This window comes from Monodelphis domestica, chromosome 7, assembly GCF_027887165.1.
Source record: "Monodelphis domestica isolate mMonDom1 chromosome 7, mMonDom1.pri, whole genome shotgun sequence".
NCBI lineage: Eukaryota > Metazoa > Chordata > Mammalia > Didelphimorphia > Didelphidae > Monodelphis > Monodelphis domestica.
In genome coordinates this window covers 57,386,647-57,400,830 of record NC_077233.1, presented here as the reverse complement: position 1 = coordinate 57,400,830, position 14,184 = coordinate 57,386,647, and the positions used below count along the sequence as shown (strand labels likewise).

General features: G+C 43.4%; 1 protein-coding gene across 2 annotated transcripts in view; it reads left to right on the top strand.

The window, feature by feature from the left end:
• The window catches only part of FGD5 (FYVE, RhoGEF and PH domain containing 5), a 201,035-nt gene that overhangs the window by 92,340 nt on the left and 94,511 nt on the right, over positions 1–14,184 (top strand). For both annotated transcript variants that reach the window (XM_007500268.2, XM_007500267.2), the window contains exon 3: positions 3,294–3,423. In XM_007500268.2, the coding sequence (XP_007500330.2) occupies positions 3,294–3,423 (130 nt within the window). The remainder of the gene's footprint in view (positions 1–3,293; positions 3,424–14,184) is intronic.

Below are 14,184 nucleotides of genomic sequence, written 5' to 3'. Positions count from 1 at the left end.
ATCTTTTCTGTTTTATCTCTAGTATTCTTGTTTAATGTGCTGGTCCTTAGTGAGGTATAATCATCCCTTGGGAAGGAGAGGAGATTCTGCCTATCATAAATAATCCAGACTGAAGGAGAACAGCCCCTGAAGGGATAGACATGGCCTTGAACTGATTAGTCTGTGGGCTGAATGCCTATGATCCCCAAATCATTGCTCATCCAATTCTTCTTAGGAACACAGGCCCCTAAATCACTTGTTGGCTTAAAAAGACATGGAACACATCCTTTCTTTTTTTTTCTTTCTTCCTTTTTTCCTCCCTCCCTCCTTTCCTTCCTCCCTTTTTTCTTCCTTCCCTCCTTCCCTCCTTCCTTCCTTCCTTCCTCCCTCCCTTCCTCCCTCCCTCTCTCCCTCTCTCCCTTCCTCTCTTTCTTTTTCTTTCTTTCTTTCTTTCTTTCTTTCTTTCTTTCTTTCTTTCTTTCTTTCTTTCTTTCTTTCTTTCTTTCTTTCTTTCTTTCTTTCTTTCTTTCTTTCTTTCTTTCTTTCTTTCTTTCCCTTTCTTTCCCTTTCTTTCCCTTTCTTTCTTTCTCAGCCTCCTCTCCCCCTCCTCACCTAGAAGGCACCATCTGGCAAAATATATACTTTATGTCTTTCATGTTTCCACTTCTCAATTCATTCTCTGGAGGTGAACATTCACAAGTTATTCTTTATGTATTATGTCTGTAGCTGCATATAATGTTCTCTTGGTTCTACTCATTGCACTCTTTATTATTTTACATAGTTCTTTCCAAGTTTTTAAAAAAAACTAATCTGCCCCCTCAGACCCTTCCTAGCTGTGTGACCCTGGGCTAGTCATTTGAACACTCACTGCCTAGCCCTTACTGCTCTTCAGCCTTGAACCCAATACAGTGTATTGTTTCAAAGATGGAAGGTGAGGGCTTAATTTTTTTTTAATTTGCTCATCATTTCCTACAGTTTAGTAGTATTCCATCACAATTAGATACCACAGTTTGTTCAGCCATTCCCTAGTTGACAGGCATCCCCTCCATTTCCAGTTCTTTGCCACTACAAAAAGAGCTGCTGTAAATATTTTGGAATTCATCCTTTCTTTAAAATTATTCTTCAAGACACTTGGGGCTTCATCTTTTCCTACTTGCTTTCCCATTATTCCAAATCCTTTCTAAGAATCTGTCTGTCCTCTCCAAGGGGAAAGGGAAGATCCCATAAGAAATGAAAATCAGAGGCCTACTGAGAAGAGAAGATAAATTTCCCAGGAAGTTTTGAGCAAAATCGTGACACGGGGCCATAGGATCTCAGAGGTCATCTCCTCCAACTTCCTTGTTTTATAAATGAAATAGCTGAGCCCCAAGAAGAAGAGGGGGAATTGTTTTAAATTCTTTGTTATAAAGAATGACTTTTCCAGAAGGAGTAGGGAGAGGGCTACTGGGGAAAATCTAAATGATGGGGGGGGAGGGGAACAAATCTACATAAGAATCTATGAAAAAGGCATTTGCTAAATCTTGAAATGCTGAAAATAATTGTCAAAAATGTTTCTATGTGTAATTGAAAAAGAATTTTTAAGGTTTTTTTTTTAAGGCATTAGGTGCTACTGTGTGTCCCCTCCTGGGGAAGGTAATATCTTCAATCCAGTGACCATATATCTATCTCTAGAAAGATCCATAAAATATGACTCAAATGACGATAATGTCAGGTTCTGACAGTCTAGTGAGAGAGAGATATTTGAGGATTAAATTACATCATGTAGGCACCTACTATGTCCTAGGCATTTAGAAGATAAATACAAAGGATAGTTCCTGCCCCAAGGAGTCTACATACTACTGGGAGTGGGGAGTGAGGGGGTTGGGGGAGTGACATAATATATTCATAGTTAAGTGGATAAAAATTAAATACAAAGGTGGGCTAGGGAAGGCTAACAACTTGGACAATGACAGAAGGCTTCTTGTAGGAGGGAGCCAAAGGCGTAAAGACAAGAGATGGAATGATGTGTATAAGGGAATAGAAAGTAGAAAGATGGTTCCATTCTACTATGAGTTCCTCAAGGACAGGGACTATATTTTATCCTTCATTGTATCTATCCCAGACACATAGTAGGTACTTAATAAACATTCTTTGAGGGGGAAGTCATGGTTCAGTGGATTGAGAGCCAGGCCTAGAGACAAGAGGTCCTGGGTTTGAATCTGACCTCAGATACTTCCTAGCTATGTGACCCTGGGCAAGTCACTTGACCCCCATCGCCTAGCCCTTACTACTCTTCTGCCTTGGAACTAATACACAGTATTGACTCTAGGATGGAAGCTAAGAGTTGGTTTTTTTTAATATTTATTTTTTATCTGTTTGGCTGGATCAGCCTTCAATAGTAGACTGGGCTACTAAGTGCTTTAGATTCTCTAAAATGGATTTAGAGGAGAAAATCCCCAGCTCATTTTTGGGCATGTTTAGTTTGAGACACCAACAAGACATTGAGGTGTAGAGGTCCAACAGGGGGTTGGAGATATTGAGTGTTGATTTGGAAGTTATCTACAAAGAGATCATGGTTGAACCCATTGGAACTAATATGGCCGCTAAGAGAGCATAAGCTTTCAAGCTAGAAGATACCTTAAAGATTGCTTAGTTCAATCCTACCCATTTACCTCTAATAAACTCATATTTAGAAAGGTTAAGTGAGTGATTTCTAAGTCTACAGAGTAAGTAAGCAGCAGAGCTAAGATCTGAACTCCCCCTTCCCTTCTCTACTTTTCCTTCTTTGATCTTCTTTCTAGATGTCTTCTAAATCAACACTCAGCATCTCCAATCCCCTGTTGGACCTCTACACCTTGATATCCTGTTGGTGTCTCAACCTCACAATGTCCAAAACCAAGCTGGGGATTTTCTCTTCTAAACCCATTTTAGAGGATGTCAAGTCCCTCACATCCCAGTCTACTACTTTGCTCTGTCTACTTCAATACTTTACTTCTCTAAAATGGAAATAGTCAGGACCTTGGCATGAGTCTGTAGCAAACTGTGTTCTGGTGACAAGTGTCTCTCCCCCCTCCTCCCAAGGTTTTCCTAGCCCTACATCGGTCCAAAGCCAGCCCATTTAATTTTCCTACAGTTGAAAAGGATTTGGTGAACACCCATCTCCCTCCCTTCTCATTGCCTCCTCCAGTTTCCTGGAGCCCTAATTGCTACAAATGTTCTAAAAGGACAGTTTGGGTCCCATTTAACAAGCAGCAGATCCAAGATCATCTTGATGAAGCCTCAGAGACCCAGTGATTCTGACCCTTCTCTGTCCATCTCCCTTTGTCTGGTTGCAGTGCCTACACGGAGCCATACAAGGTCTGCCCAATCTCAGCGGTGCCCACAGAGGATGTCACATCTGACGAGGAGCAGAAATCCTCGGAAGAGGAGGAGAGCAGCCAGAGGGAGCCAGGCCTCACTCATAAGGTAAGGAAGATTGCTCCAAATTAGGGATGGTCTGGTCTTCCTGTTTCTGAAATGAGGGGAGAGGGGGCTGGTACCAAGGAGAGACTCTGGGATTTAGACCCAGCTAGCAACAAGTAAATTGAAATCCAAACTAGTAAAGTAACTTGTCTAAAGTCATGTAGCTACTAAACACTAGAAGGGCTTCAGAGTTGGGAATTTTGACTCTAAATCCATATTCCATGGAGGAAACTGAGATTCAGATTCAGTTAGAGCTGAAAAACAAATGACCCAACTCCAAATCCAGTGTTTTTTATGCCATAATCAATCAACAGGCACTTATTAAGCACCTACTATAGTCAAGGCAATGTGCTAAAGTGCCAGGGATACAGAAAGTGAATGAACCAATCCCTACTCACAAGGTGAAATGGGAAGAAAAAACACCCTCTGTCTGTCTCTCTGACTGTCTATCTCTGTCTGTCTGTCTGTCTCCCTCTTTCTCTGTCTCTCTCTCTGTGTGTCTGTCTCTGTTTGTCTCTCTTTCTGTGTCTGTCTGTCTCTGTGTGTCTCTCTCTCCCTCTCTCTGTCTGTCTCTCCCTTTTCTCTCTCTTTCTATGTTTTTCTCTGTCTCTGTCTGTCTGTCTCTCCCACCCTGCCCCTACAGATTTTTGGTGTTTCTGAATTTGAAATGTCAGTAGAACCGATTGCAATGGAAGTTGCCACAACTAGATATCAGTGTTTCAGCATTCTCAGCTGGTGGTGCTAAAAGCTGCAGTAGGAAGGTGAGGAGAGAAGGGGATGTGGGCATGGGGCAGTTTTGCCATCAGGGAGACAGCTCTTGTATCTAAGCATTACCATATACACTGCTACATTCTCTCAGTGTGACTATGATTTAAGGCAATCTGGGTAGAGAGAGCATTAGCCCCATTGGCAAAGGAGGAAACGGAGGGCCACTGACGTCACCCAAGGTCTTGTGACAACTTAACTAGTCAGCTGGAACCAGTCAGTGCCTCTGGGCTCTCTCAGACCAATACCCTTTCTTCCTTGTCCTTAGTCAGGCCCCAGACAAAAAGAAGAAAAGTGGGAGAAACCTAGAGAGAATATGAAGTTTGAAAAGATAAAAATAATCAAAGGGGAAATGTGAAAGCTCTGCTAGAAAGTCCTGATAGGTTACCCCCAGCCTCCTAGGAAGCCTGCCAGCCCTGCTGAGTGGGGCTGAAGTCATGGCCCCCAGCCAGGACCATGGAGAGGCACCAATGACTGCAACTGTGTGGGCAGGTGGGAGGAGGGAGCAAGAACACTGACTCTAGGCTACCCTTCTTTTCAGGCCTCTCCCTCCCCACTACCCCAAAAGAGAAGTCTTGTAGGCACCCCACAGTTCTTTCTCCCTCCACCAGAAAGGAATTTGGAAAGGGGACAAAAGTGAGGAAGAATTGTTCAGAGAATGATGCTTTCTCTTCGTCCTTCAGCCCTGGTTTCTGTTCTGCCCATCTCTTCTTCTCTCCCTTCCCTTCTTCCTCCCTTTTCTTCTCTCCCCAAGCACCTCTCCACATGACATGAGTTACTGGGGGGAAGGGAGTTGAGAAGAAGACTGGGGTTGCCTGAATTAGCTGTATGCATTTGGAAATGAGCTCATCACTGCTTCTCCTGGCTGCCCCCAAGGCACAGAATCTGGGACCTGAAACAAATGGGATAGCTTCCTTGGGCTTTGGCTCACTCCCTTGTTTTTGCCTGAAGGAGGATTTGTTGGAAGGATCTGATCTAAGCTCCTCCAGTTCCAGTTGAGAATGAGGCTTGAGAAGTGGCCCAGAGTTAAAGAGCCTCACCTGGAAGATGGGCAGGTAGATGATGCAGTAGGCCAGAAGTCAGGAAGACTGCTTCATGAGTTCAAATCTGGTCTCAGATACTTACTAGCTGTGTGACCCTGGGCAAGTCATTGAATGCTGTTTGCCTCAGTTTCTTCATCTGTAAAATGAGCTGGAGAAGGAAATGGCAAACTGTATCTTTCCCAAGAAAACCCTAAATGAGGTCATGACATGATTGAAAATGGCTGGATAATGACAACCTGAGTAATGGAGAGTGGTACTCAAGATTTACTCAGACATGAGGTCACCTGACTACACAGCTAACCAGGCGTAATCATCAGTCTTTTGATTGGCATTAAATTTCCAATTTGGCTACCTGATCTCTTATATTTCCTCCCCTGTCTTCAAGAAGTCACTTGTGGTTTTAACCTCCAATGCTTGCTACCAGAAATGGGAGTTCCCAGTTATCTCTCCCTGTTGTCCTGGCTTAAATCTCCTCACCTTCAGCTGAGATAGCTGGGCTCTGGAGCAGCCTCTCAGACATTCCTATTCAGGATTCATCCATCCTTATCTCATTGTCTCAATCCCAATGGGTAGAAATGGAATTTGCAGCAAAAAGCATTTGATTCCTGGACTTAACCTTTTCCCAAAAACTTAAGTTCTTGCCTCTATTTGGAGATCCCTCCAGGGAATACCCAAAAAAGTCTCAACTCAGACCCTAATTTGAACTGGTTTAGACTTACAAAGGGCCAGAGCAGTCAGAGGCATTAATTGAGTTCAGTGATTTGTCAATTAATCCAGAACCCTGCCTATTGGACATATCCATATCCATTTCCCACAAATGTTTCAAACTCGGTACATCCAAAACTGAGTGTATTGACTTTCTCATGAGCCAATCTCCATGCATGAGAGGCATTCCTTCCTCAAATCCAGCCTCAAACATTTACTAGCAGAGTGGTCTGAGGCAAGTCACTTCACCCTGTTTGCCTCCTTTTCCTCATCTGTAAAATGAACTAGAGAAGGAAATGGCCAACTACTGCAGTATATTTGCCAAGAAAACCCCAAATGGGGTCACACAGAGCCAGGAAAAAACAAACCGAACAACAAAAACTATGTGTAAGCTGGTAAGGATATAAAGACAAAAACAAAGCGGCACTTTCCTTAGGTTTTAAGGAATGTATATGGCGAAAACAAGCAGTAGAAAGACTTTATGCATTTGCAAATGGAGGTAGAGATCTGAGAGGACTTCACAGAAGAGATGAGGCCTGAGCTGAGCCTTGGAGGAAGGGGATTCTGAGGGGATTAAATTACAAATTATTGAATTGGGGCATTTGGAGGACTATTCTATCAGTGGTGAAGTAGAAGCATTGAAGAGCTAGACCAGAGGCAGAAAGACCAGTGGAAGGTCTATTACAATATTTACAATTAAATTATGGATTACAATAAAATTACAATAGCCCAGATGAGGAATGAATGGACAAAAGAAAACACAGAAGTATCTATGTGTCAAGTAGAAATAAAGACCTGAACTAGGGAGTCCAGATGAAAGTGGAAAAGTGAGATCAGATGCCAGAGAGAACAAAGGGTCAAACAAGACTTGACAAATGATTAAATTGTAGTTTGCATGTTAAACCCAGACCATGGGTAGGCTGAGAATTCAGAAATAGGCCATGGAACTGAGACTTGCCGAGATCCAAGCTCAGGCCAAAGGTCCAAGATCAGAAGGCACCAGAAGCAAAAATATCTGGAAACTGAGGCAACTTCTGGCTTAGACAGAAACCTTTTATATGTTTCCTAATGGGGTAGGAACCAGTTCCAGGACACGGCTGGCCCAAGGCCTGCAGAAGGGAGTAGGTGAGCTGTGTAAGGGAGATGAAGAGAAAGAAGGCTAACATGTTTGGAGTATGGTGTCTGAAATAAGGCCAGATCCTGACTTACTGACTATGGGAGCAGCAGGATCTCAGAGGAGAGAGGGTGGGCTGGAGCAGTGAGGAAGGCAGCGGTTTGTTCTTCCCAGGCAACCCCTTACTCTAAAATCCAGGAATCTCTGCTGGCTTGGTCCATTGGATTTGATCTTCACTGATTTGGTCAATTTTTCTTCCAGCTAGGTCTGAACCCCAACTTTCACTCTAATGGGGCATAATCCTACCTGGAGACAGCCATCCTACTGAAACCCCTTTACCAACAGTCATTCTCATGTCTCAGTCTTCCCATCTGAAGTAGAAACGAGAGATTTTGTCTCCACCAACCTCTAAGAGGTTCTCTGGATTGCCTCTAAGAGGAAAATTAGCCACTTGCTTTTAGGAGAGGGCCTGAGGCAGAGAAGAGTAGCTGGCCCTTTTCAGGCATCTAGGAGCAAAGTGGGTCAATTGTTGTAGCTGTGAGAGAGGGAATTGAGCGAGTACACACACACACACACACACACACACACACACACACACACATTTAGGTTGAGGAAAAGAGAGTCAGACAGACAGAGAGGGAGGGAAGGAAAGAAGAAAGAGAGAAGAGAGGGAGGGAGGGAGGGGAGAGAGAGAAAAGGAGGGAGAGAAAGAGTTTGGGAGGGAGAGAAGAGAAGAGGAAGAGAGAGGGAGGGTGGAGAGAGTGAGACAGAGAGAAAGAAAGACAGAGAGAGGAGAGAGAGAGAGAGAGAGAGAGAGACAGAGAGAGAGAGACAGAGAGAGACAGAGAGAGACAGAGAGAGACAGAGAGAGAGAAAGAGAGAGAGAGACAGAGAGAGACAGAGAGAGACAGAGAGACAGAGACAGAGAGAGAGAGCAAAAAGATTAAAAAATAGAGCCAGTTGTAAATGGAAGCATTCAGAGTCTGGCTGACACATTGGCCTGTACTGACAAAGAGACTGGCTTTCCAGACTTCTGGGGGCTTTTCAAGGCTGCAGCTGCAGTCGGGTAAATATCAGCCCTCAGGGGAGCATCAGAGTAGGGAGACCCTGGCTGAAGCTATAGTCAGTGAGGCCAGAGCTGCTCTCCTAGGGACTGTGTACCCCTTCTCCTTTGCTCAGCTGACACCTCTGTTGGTCTAGGACATTTCCTATCAGCAGAAAAGTCATCTCCTCCTTGGTTCTCTTCCTTTTGGGTGTATCATTCTCCCTCGTTGTATTGTAAACTCATTGAGGGCAAGGAATGTCTTCCTTTTTCATATTTGTATCCTCCAGAGCTCAGCACAGTGCCTGGTACTTAGTAAACACTTAAGAAATATTTATTGAATTATAGTTGTAGTAGAATATTTAGGAAGGAATAAATTTCACTTGGGTTAGGAAGGAGTAAGCATCCGCCTGGATTACAGGTCAATCTGTTCCCCCTGCGTTTGGAGAAGTTCTATCTTTGTATCCTTTTATTTGAAAACTCTGGGCTTTTTCTGGCCATTGGGGTGGCTAGGTCAGCTCCCAGGTTACCTATGAACCACCTCCCATAATGATGAGCTCTTTATTTGTAGAGTAGTTTATTAGTTACAGTTCAGAAAGAGCTTTCCATCTTTTGTTTCCTCTGAGCCTTCAAGAGGTGCCCCAGGTAGAACAGGGATTGTTGTTATTTCCCACTTTACAAAGGGAGAAGCTGAAGCTCACAGTCCCAGCTAAGGTTTCATAATTGGGAAATGGAAGACTCGAATCAGCTCTCTTAGGCTACTCCAGTGTTTTCTCGGCTCTATCCTGTAGCTGAAAGCCACTGTGCTAGGGTTTAGGGGGTGGGGGGGAGACAGAGAGAGAGAGAGAGAGAGAGAGAGAGAGAGAGAGAGAGAGAGAGAGAGAGAGAGAGAGAGGGAGGGAGGGAGAGAGAGGGAGAAAGAGAAGCAGGGTATGTATGGGAAGGAAAGAGAAAAAGTATGCCATTATGGTCCTTATCTTTAAAGTGTTTTCTATTTGCTTTTATTATTATTGAGTCGTTTTCAGTCACATCAACTCTTCATGACTCCATTTGGGATTTTCTTGGCAAAGGGACTAGGGTGGTTTGCCATTTTCTTCTCCAGCTCATCTGATAGTTGAGCAAACTGAAGCAAACAAAGACTTGCCCAGGGTCACACAGCTAGTAAATATCTGAAGTCAAACAAGATCTGTAACATTATCTACTAAGCCACTTAGCTGTCTCCATAACTAGTTAGCAGCAGTTAGAGGTAAATTTTGGAACCTAAAGCCTTCAACTGCAAATCTAGTGACTACTTCCCTCCTCTCAATGCCACTTAGTTGTAGACCTATAATTAAGAATTCCTAAGCATATGGGTGGTACAGTGGATAGTGGGCCATATTTGGAGTAAAATCTGGCTTCAAACACTTACTAGCTATGTTACCTTGGGAAAGTCATTAAATTCTGCCTCAGTTTCTTCATCTGTAAAATGAGTTGCAGAAGGAGATGACAGACCATGTAAGGGATCCTGAGTTTGAATCCTAGCTTGCTTCTTACTGAGTGATCTTGGTCAAGTCACTTAACTTCTACTGACTTCAATTTCCTCTCCTATAAAAGGAAGAGGTTGGTCTAGGTGATCCCTAAGGCCCTTTCCAACTCTAAATGTGGGATCCTATGAAGTCAGAGGCCCAGGAATGAGAGGTAGAATGTGTATGGTGAATTCAGAGAATGATAAGAGCAGTCTGGCTGAAGCAGACGGTTAGACAATGGTGGGAGATAAGTTGGTGCCAAATTGGAGAGGTCCTTGAAAACTGGCCAGAGGAATTTAGACTCCCTCTCCATTGTTCTTTTCACTGCACCATGTTAGAAACCAATCTGTACTATGGAAAGAGGGCTAAATTTGGAGTCAGAAGACTCAGGTTCAAATCTGGACCCTCACTTACTGGCTGACCTTGGCAAGACACATTTTTTCTGGACCTCAGTTTCTTCACCTGTAATTTAAGGGAGTTGGATTAGATGACCTGGAAGAGTTCTTCCAACTCTGAATCCATGCTCCTGTCCTCTCTGAGCTCAGAAAGGGACCCCAGCAAGTCAAGTCAGAGAGCTAGAGCTCAGGACCTTGGACATGGACAGCAAACAGGTAAATGGCTGAGATAGAGAGCTCCCCATAGAAAGGCACAGTCCAAGCAGGAGTCCCTGAAACTGGCTCATAAAGCTGAAAGATTCTGGCCTCGTCTTATCTCTCTGCTGGGTGGGATTGGTTTCCAGGTCCCATTAATCATTCTGCTTCGCCAGAATCTTTAACCCCCAAATGTCCAAAGAGAAGCAGAAAATGAATGTTGATTTCAAGAGGCGAGGGGATACTCCAACCCTTTTAAGAAATCATCGATTTCACTGGATTAAAAAGGTCTTTGTTTTAGGGGGTTTTCTCCCAAGACACAGTGGAGAAAATGGCAGGGAGTTAAAACACGCCTTGGATTTTGACCTGCAGCAGCCCTGTCCTACTGAAGACAGTAGGCCTGGAAGCCAGTCCCTTAGTTTTTAGCCTCAATATGCTTCCTTTTAATGACCAAGAAAAGGGAAACATTGGTATCTGCCTTTTGAGGCCACTGAAAATTGACCTGGAATAGTACAGGCCCCTTTGTGCTTCCAGAAGAAGAAAGAACTGTTCTTTACCCACAAGGACATTCTGGAATTTATAAACAAAGCATCAGTAGTGTAATAGAAAGAATTCTGGCCTTGGGGATCAGAAATCACAATCCTCGAGCCCTGGGTCCACTACATTAACTGCATGTCCCTGAGTAGGTCTCCTCTCCTTTATGAGTTTCATTTTTTTCTGTAAAGATAAAATGATCTGAGGATCATTCCAACTCTAGAGATTATGGCCCTCAGTGGACATCAGGCAATGAGTAAGATCACATATTCACTGATTTAGAGCAGGAAGGGACATTACTATTCATCTGGTCTAATCCCTTCTTTAAAGAGAAAATTGAGACCCTAAGAGATTAAATAATATTTCTCTCCAGATTATATAGGTAGTAAGTGGCAAAACTAGATTCGAACCCAGATCCTGGGATTCCATGTCCTATCACTCTCTTCTATAGTCTTTGGGGATATAAAGACAAAATGGAAAATAGTCTCTACCCTCAAGGAACTGGTATTCTAGTAGTGGGTTAAAAACAATATAAACAGACAAGTTTATACAGGATTAAATGGCAGGGAGAGTGGAGTGATCATTAGTAGGAGGGCCAGAAAGACTTCCTGTAGGAAGCAGCACTTGAGCTAAGCCTCGGAGGAAGCTAGGTATTCAAAACGAGTGAGAGGTGAGAAGGAAGTGCATTCTGGACATGGTGTGGGGGCAAGGAAGCCATGGGGTTGGGAGAGAGATGGAAGGATTTGAGACACCAGCTCAGCAATTCATAGATCAGTTTGGGTAAAATGTACAACATATGAAATGTCTGGAAAGGTGGGCTGGAACTGGACTGTGAATGACTAGAAATGCCAGGTTGAGGAGTTTATGCTTTATCCTAGAGGCAATAGGAAGCCCCCAAAGAGTTGGGGTGGAGGGCAAGCTAGGTGGCTCAGTGGATTGAGATGGGAGGTCTTGGATTCAAAGCTGGCCTCAGACACTTCCAAGCTGTGTGACCCTGGGCAAGTCACTTAACTTCAATTGCTTAGCCCTTATTGTTCTTCTGCCTTAGAACCAAGACACATTATTGATTCTAAGATGGAAGGTAAGGTGGGAGCTAATCCTAAGTGGCCATGGGCAAATCCCTTCCTCTCCTTGGGTCTCAGTTTCCTTCTCTGTGCAGTGTTAAGGCTGATCTCATGACTACATGATCTCTCAGGTCCCATCCTTCACTGGGTCCTACCATGTGATGAATAGTTAGCTGATGCCCAAAAGAGGAAGCCCTGGTCAGAGCATGGTGTCCAAGGAGGCAAGTCCTGCTGTTATCACAGGTAGGAGAGAGGTACTAGGATGAAAAATTAGATTTCTCTTCCGTGGCTTCCATCGATGAAATACCAAGTAATTGCTGAGCCTGTTCCATAAATCCTATCCTGAATATTGAGAAGGAAAGAATGTGTTCGGGTAGCCTTATGGCCAGAAGAGGTGGACAGGGTGGACATCAGGATTCTTGGATCCAGCTGCTGGCTTTTTATGTCATCTTGGAGCAATGAAACTGATCCCTGAGCCTAAACTTAACAACATTATTCCTGATCTCCTTCCCCCACAGTCTTGGTCATAGAGGCAGAGACTTAGAGCTAGAAAAAAAATTTTTAAGTTCACCCTCCTCATTTTATCAGACATAGAAGATTAGACCAGAAAGGTAAGGTGGTGTCACAAGGTCAAATTTGAACCCAGAACTTGTGCCTCCAAATTCACTGCTCTTTTCTAACATACTAATGCTACAACTCTCTAAAACATTCCCTATGCGTCTTCCCTACTTCTTTCATGATGGTCTCACTGCCTGGAATTCTTTTTCCCTCCCATCCAGATCCTCAACTTTCACATCACTGCCTTTTCATATATTATGATGGAATAGTCTCTAGGCTTGAAAGTGACCTTGGCAACTATCCAGTATATATAACTCCCTTGTTTTACACCTGGGGAAACTGAGGCTCAGGAAGAGGAAGTGACTTACTCAAGATTACACAGTGGGCAACTAGGCATTGCAGTGGACAGAGCTCTGAGCCTAGAATCATGAAAATCTGGGTTCAAACCAGGCTCAGACACTCACCAACTGTGTGACTTTGGACAAGTCACTTAACCTGTGTCTGCCTGTTTCCTTTTCTGACTCCAAAATCAGTCTTCACTTCCAAGCTCCAACTCATCAGATCTTCTTCCAATGAGTCAGTGAGATACAATAGTGGGTTGAGAATTGGCCATGGAACAAGAAAGAGCTGAGTTCAAAATCCTGCCTCATCCACTTACTGACTGTGTGACTACTTGACCTCTGCCTTCCTCAATTTCCTCATTTGTAAAATGAGGATAATAACAGCATCTACCTCCTAAGGTTGTTGTGGGGATCAAATAAAATAATGTGTACAAAGAGCTTTGCAAAACTATATAAGTATTTTGGTGTTGTATAGTTATTTCTTGGTAAAGATACTGGAGCAGTTTGCCATTTCCTTTTCCAGCTCATTTGACAAATGAAGAAACCAAGGCAAACAAGGTTAAGTGACTTGCCCAGGTTCACACAGCTAGTAAAGTAGTTGAGACTGGATTGGAATTCATGAAGATGAATCTTCCTGACTCCAAGCCCTGATCCACTGCACCATCTAGCTGCCCACAGTATGCTTAACTATTCTCCAACTGATAGGTACTCACTTGGCTTCCAGTCCTTTGCTGCCCCAAAAAGAGCAGATATAAATATCTTGTACACATCAGATTCTTTCCCTGTTTCTTTGGTCTCTGAGATATAAGCCTAGAGATGGCACTGCAACTCAAAGGAATTGCAGACTTCAGTAACTTTGGTATGCTAGGCACACTTTTAACTTAAATCAACATTATTAATATTTTCTCCATCACTTTTTCAAATCTAAACAATCAACAAAATAGATCAAGTTTGGATTTGTAGAGTTTTCTGATTCTCACACTGAAAATTTTAACAATCAGCTTTCCATAGATAGGTGGTAGCTCCCACACACCTGGAGACACATTCAACACACCTAGACATTCCATTTCACTTTCTGAATTGTTGCTATTCAGTTGTTTTTCAGTCATCTCTCACTAGGTGACCTATTTGGGGTTTTCTTGGCAAAGATACTGGAGTGGTTTTCCATTACCTCCTCCAGCTCCTTTTACAGATGAAGAAACTGAGGCAAACAGGGTTGAGTGACTTGTCTAGAGTCATACAGTTAGTAAGTATCTGAGAACAGATTTGAACTTAGGTCTTCCTGACTCCAGGTCTGGCACTCTATCCGCCTCATGTCCTTTTTGGAATTAGAGGGCTCATGTTGGATCCTAGCTCAGTAATAGCCTTGTAACTATAATAATCGCTTACCCTCCCTGACCCCATTTTGGGGGAGTCAGAGACAAAATAAGAGACAAAAATGTGATGGTCTCTAAAATCCCTTCCAACCTGAAGTGCTCTCGTCCCCTGCCAGTGATCCTCTAG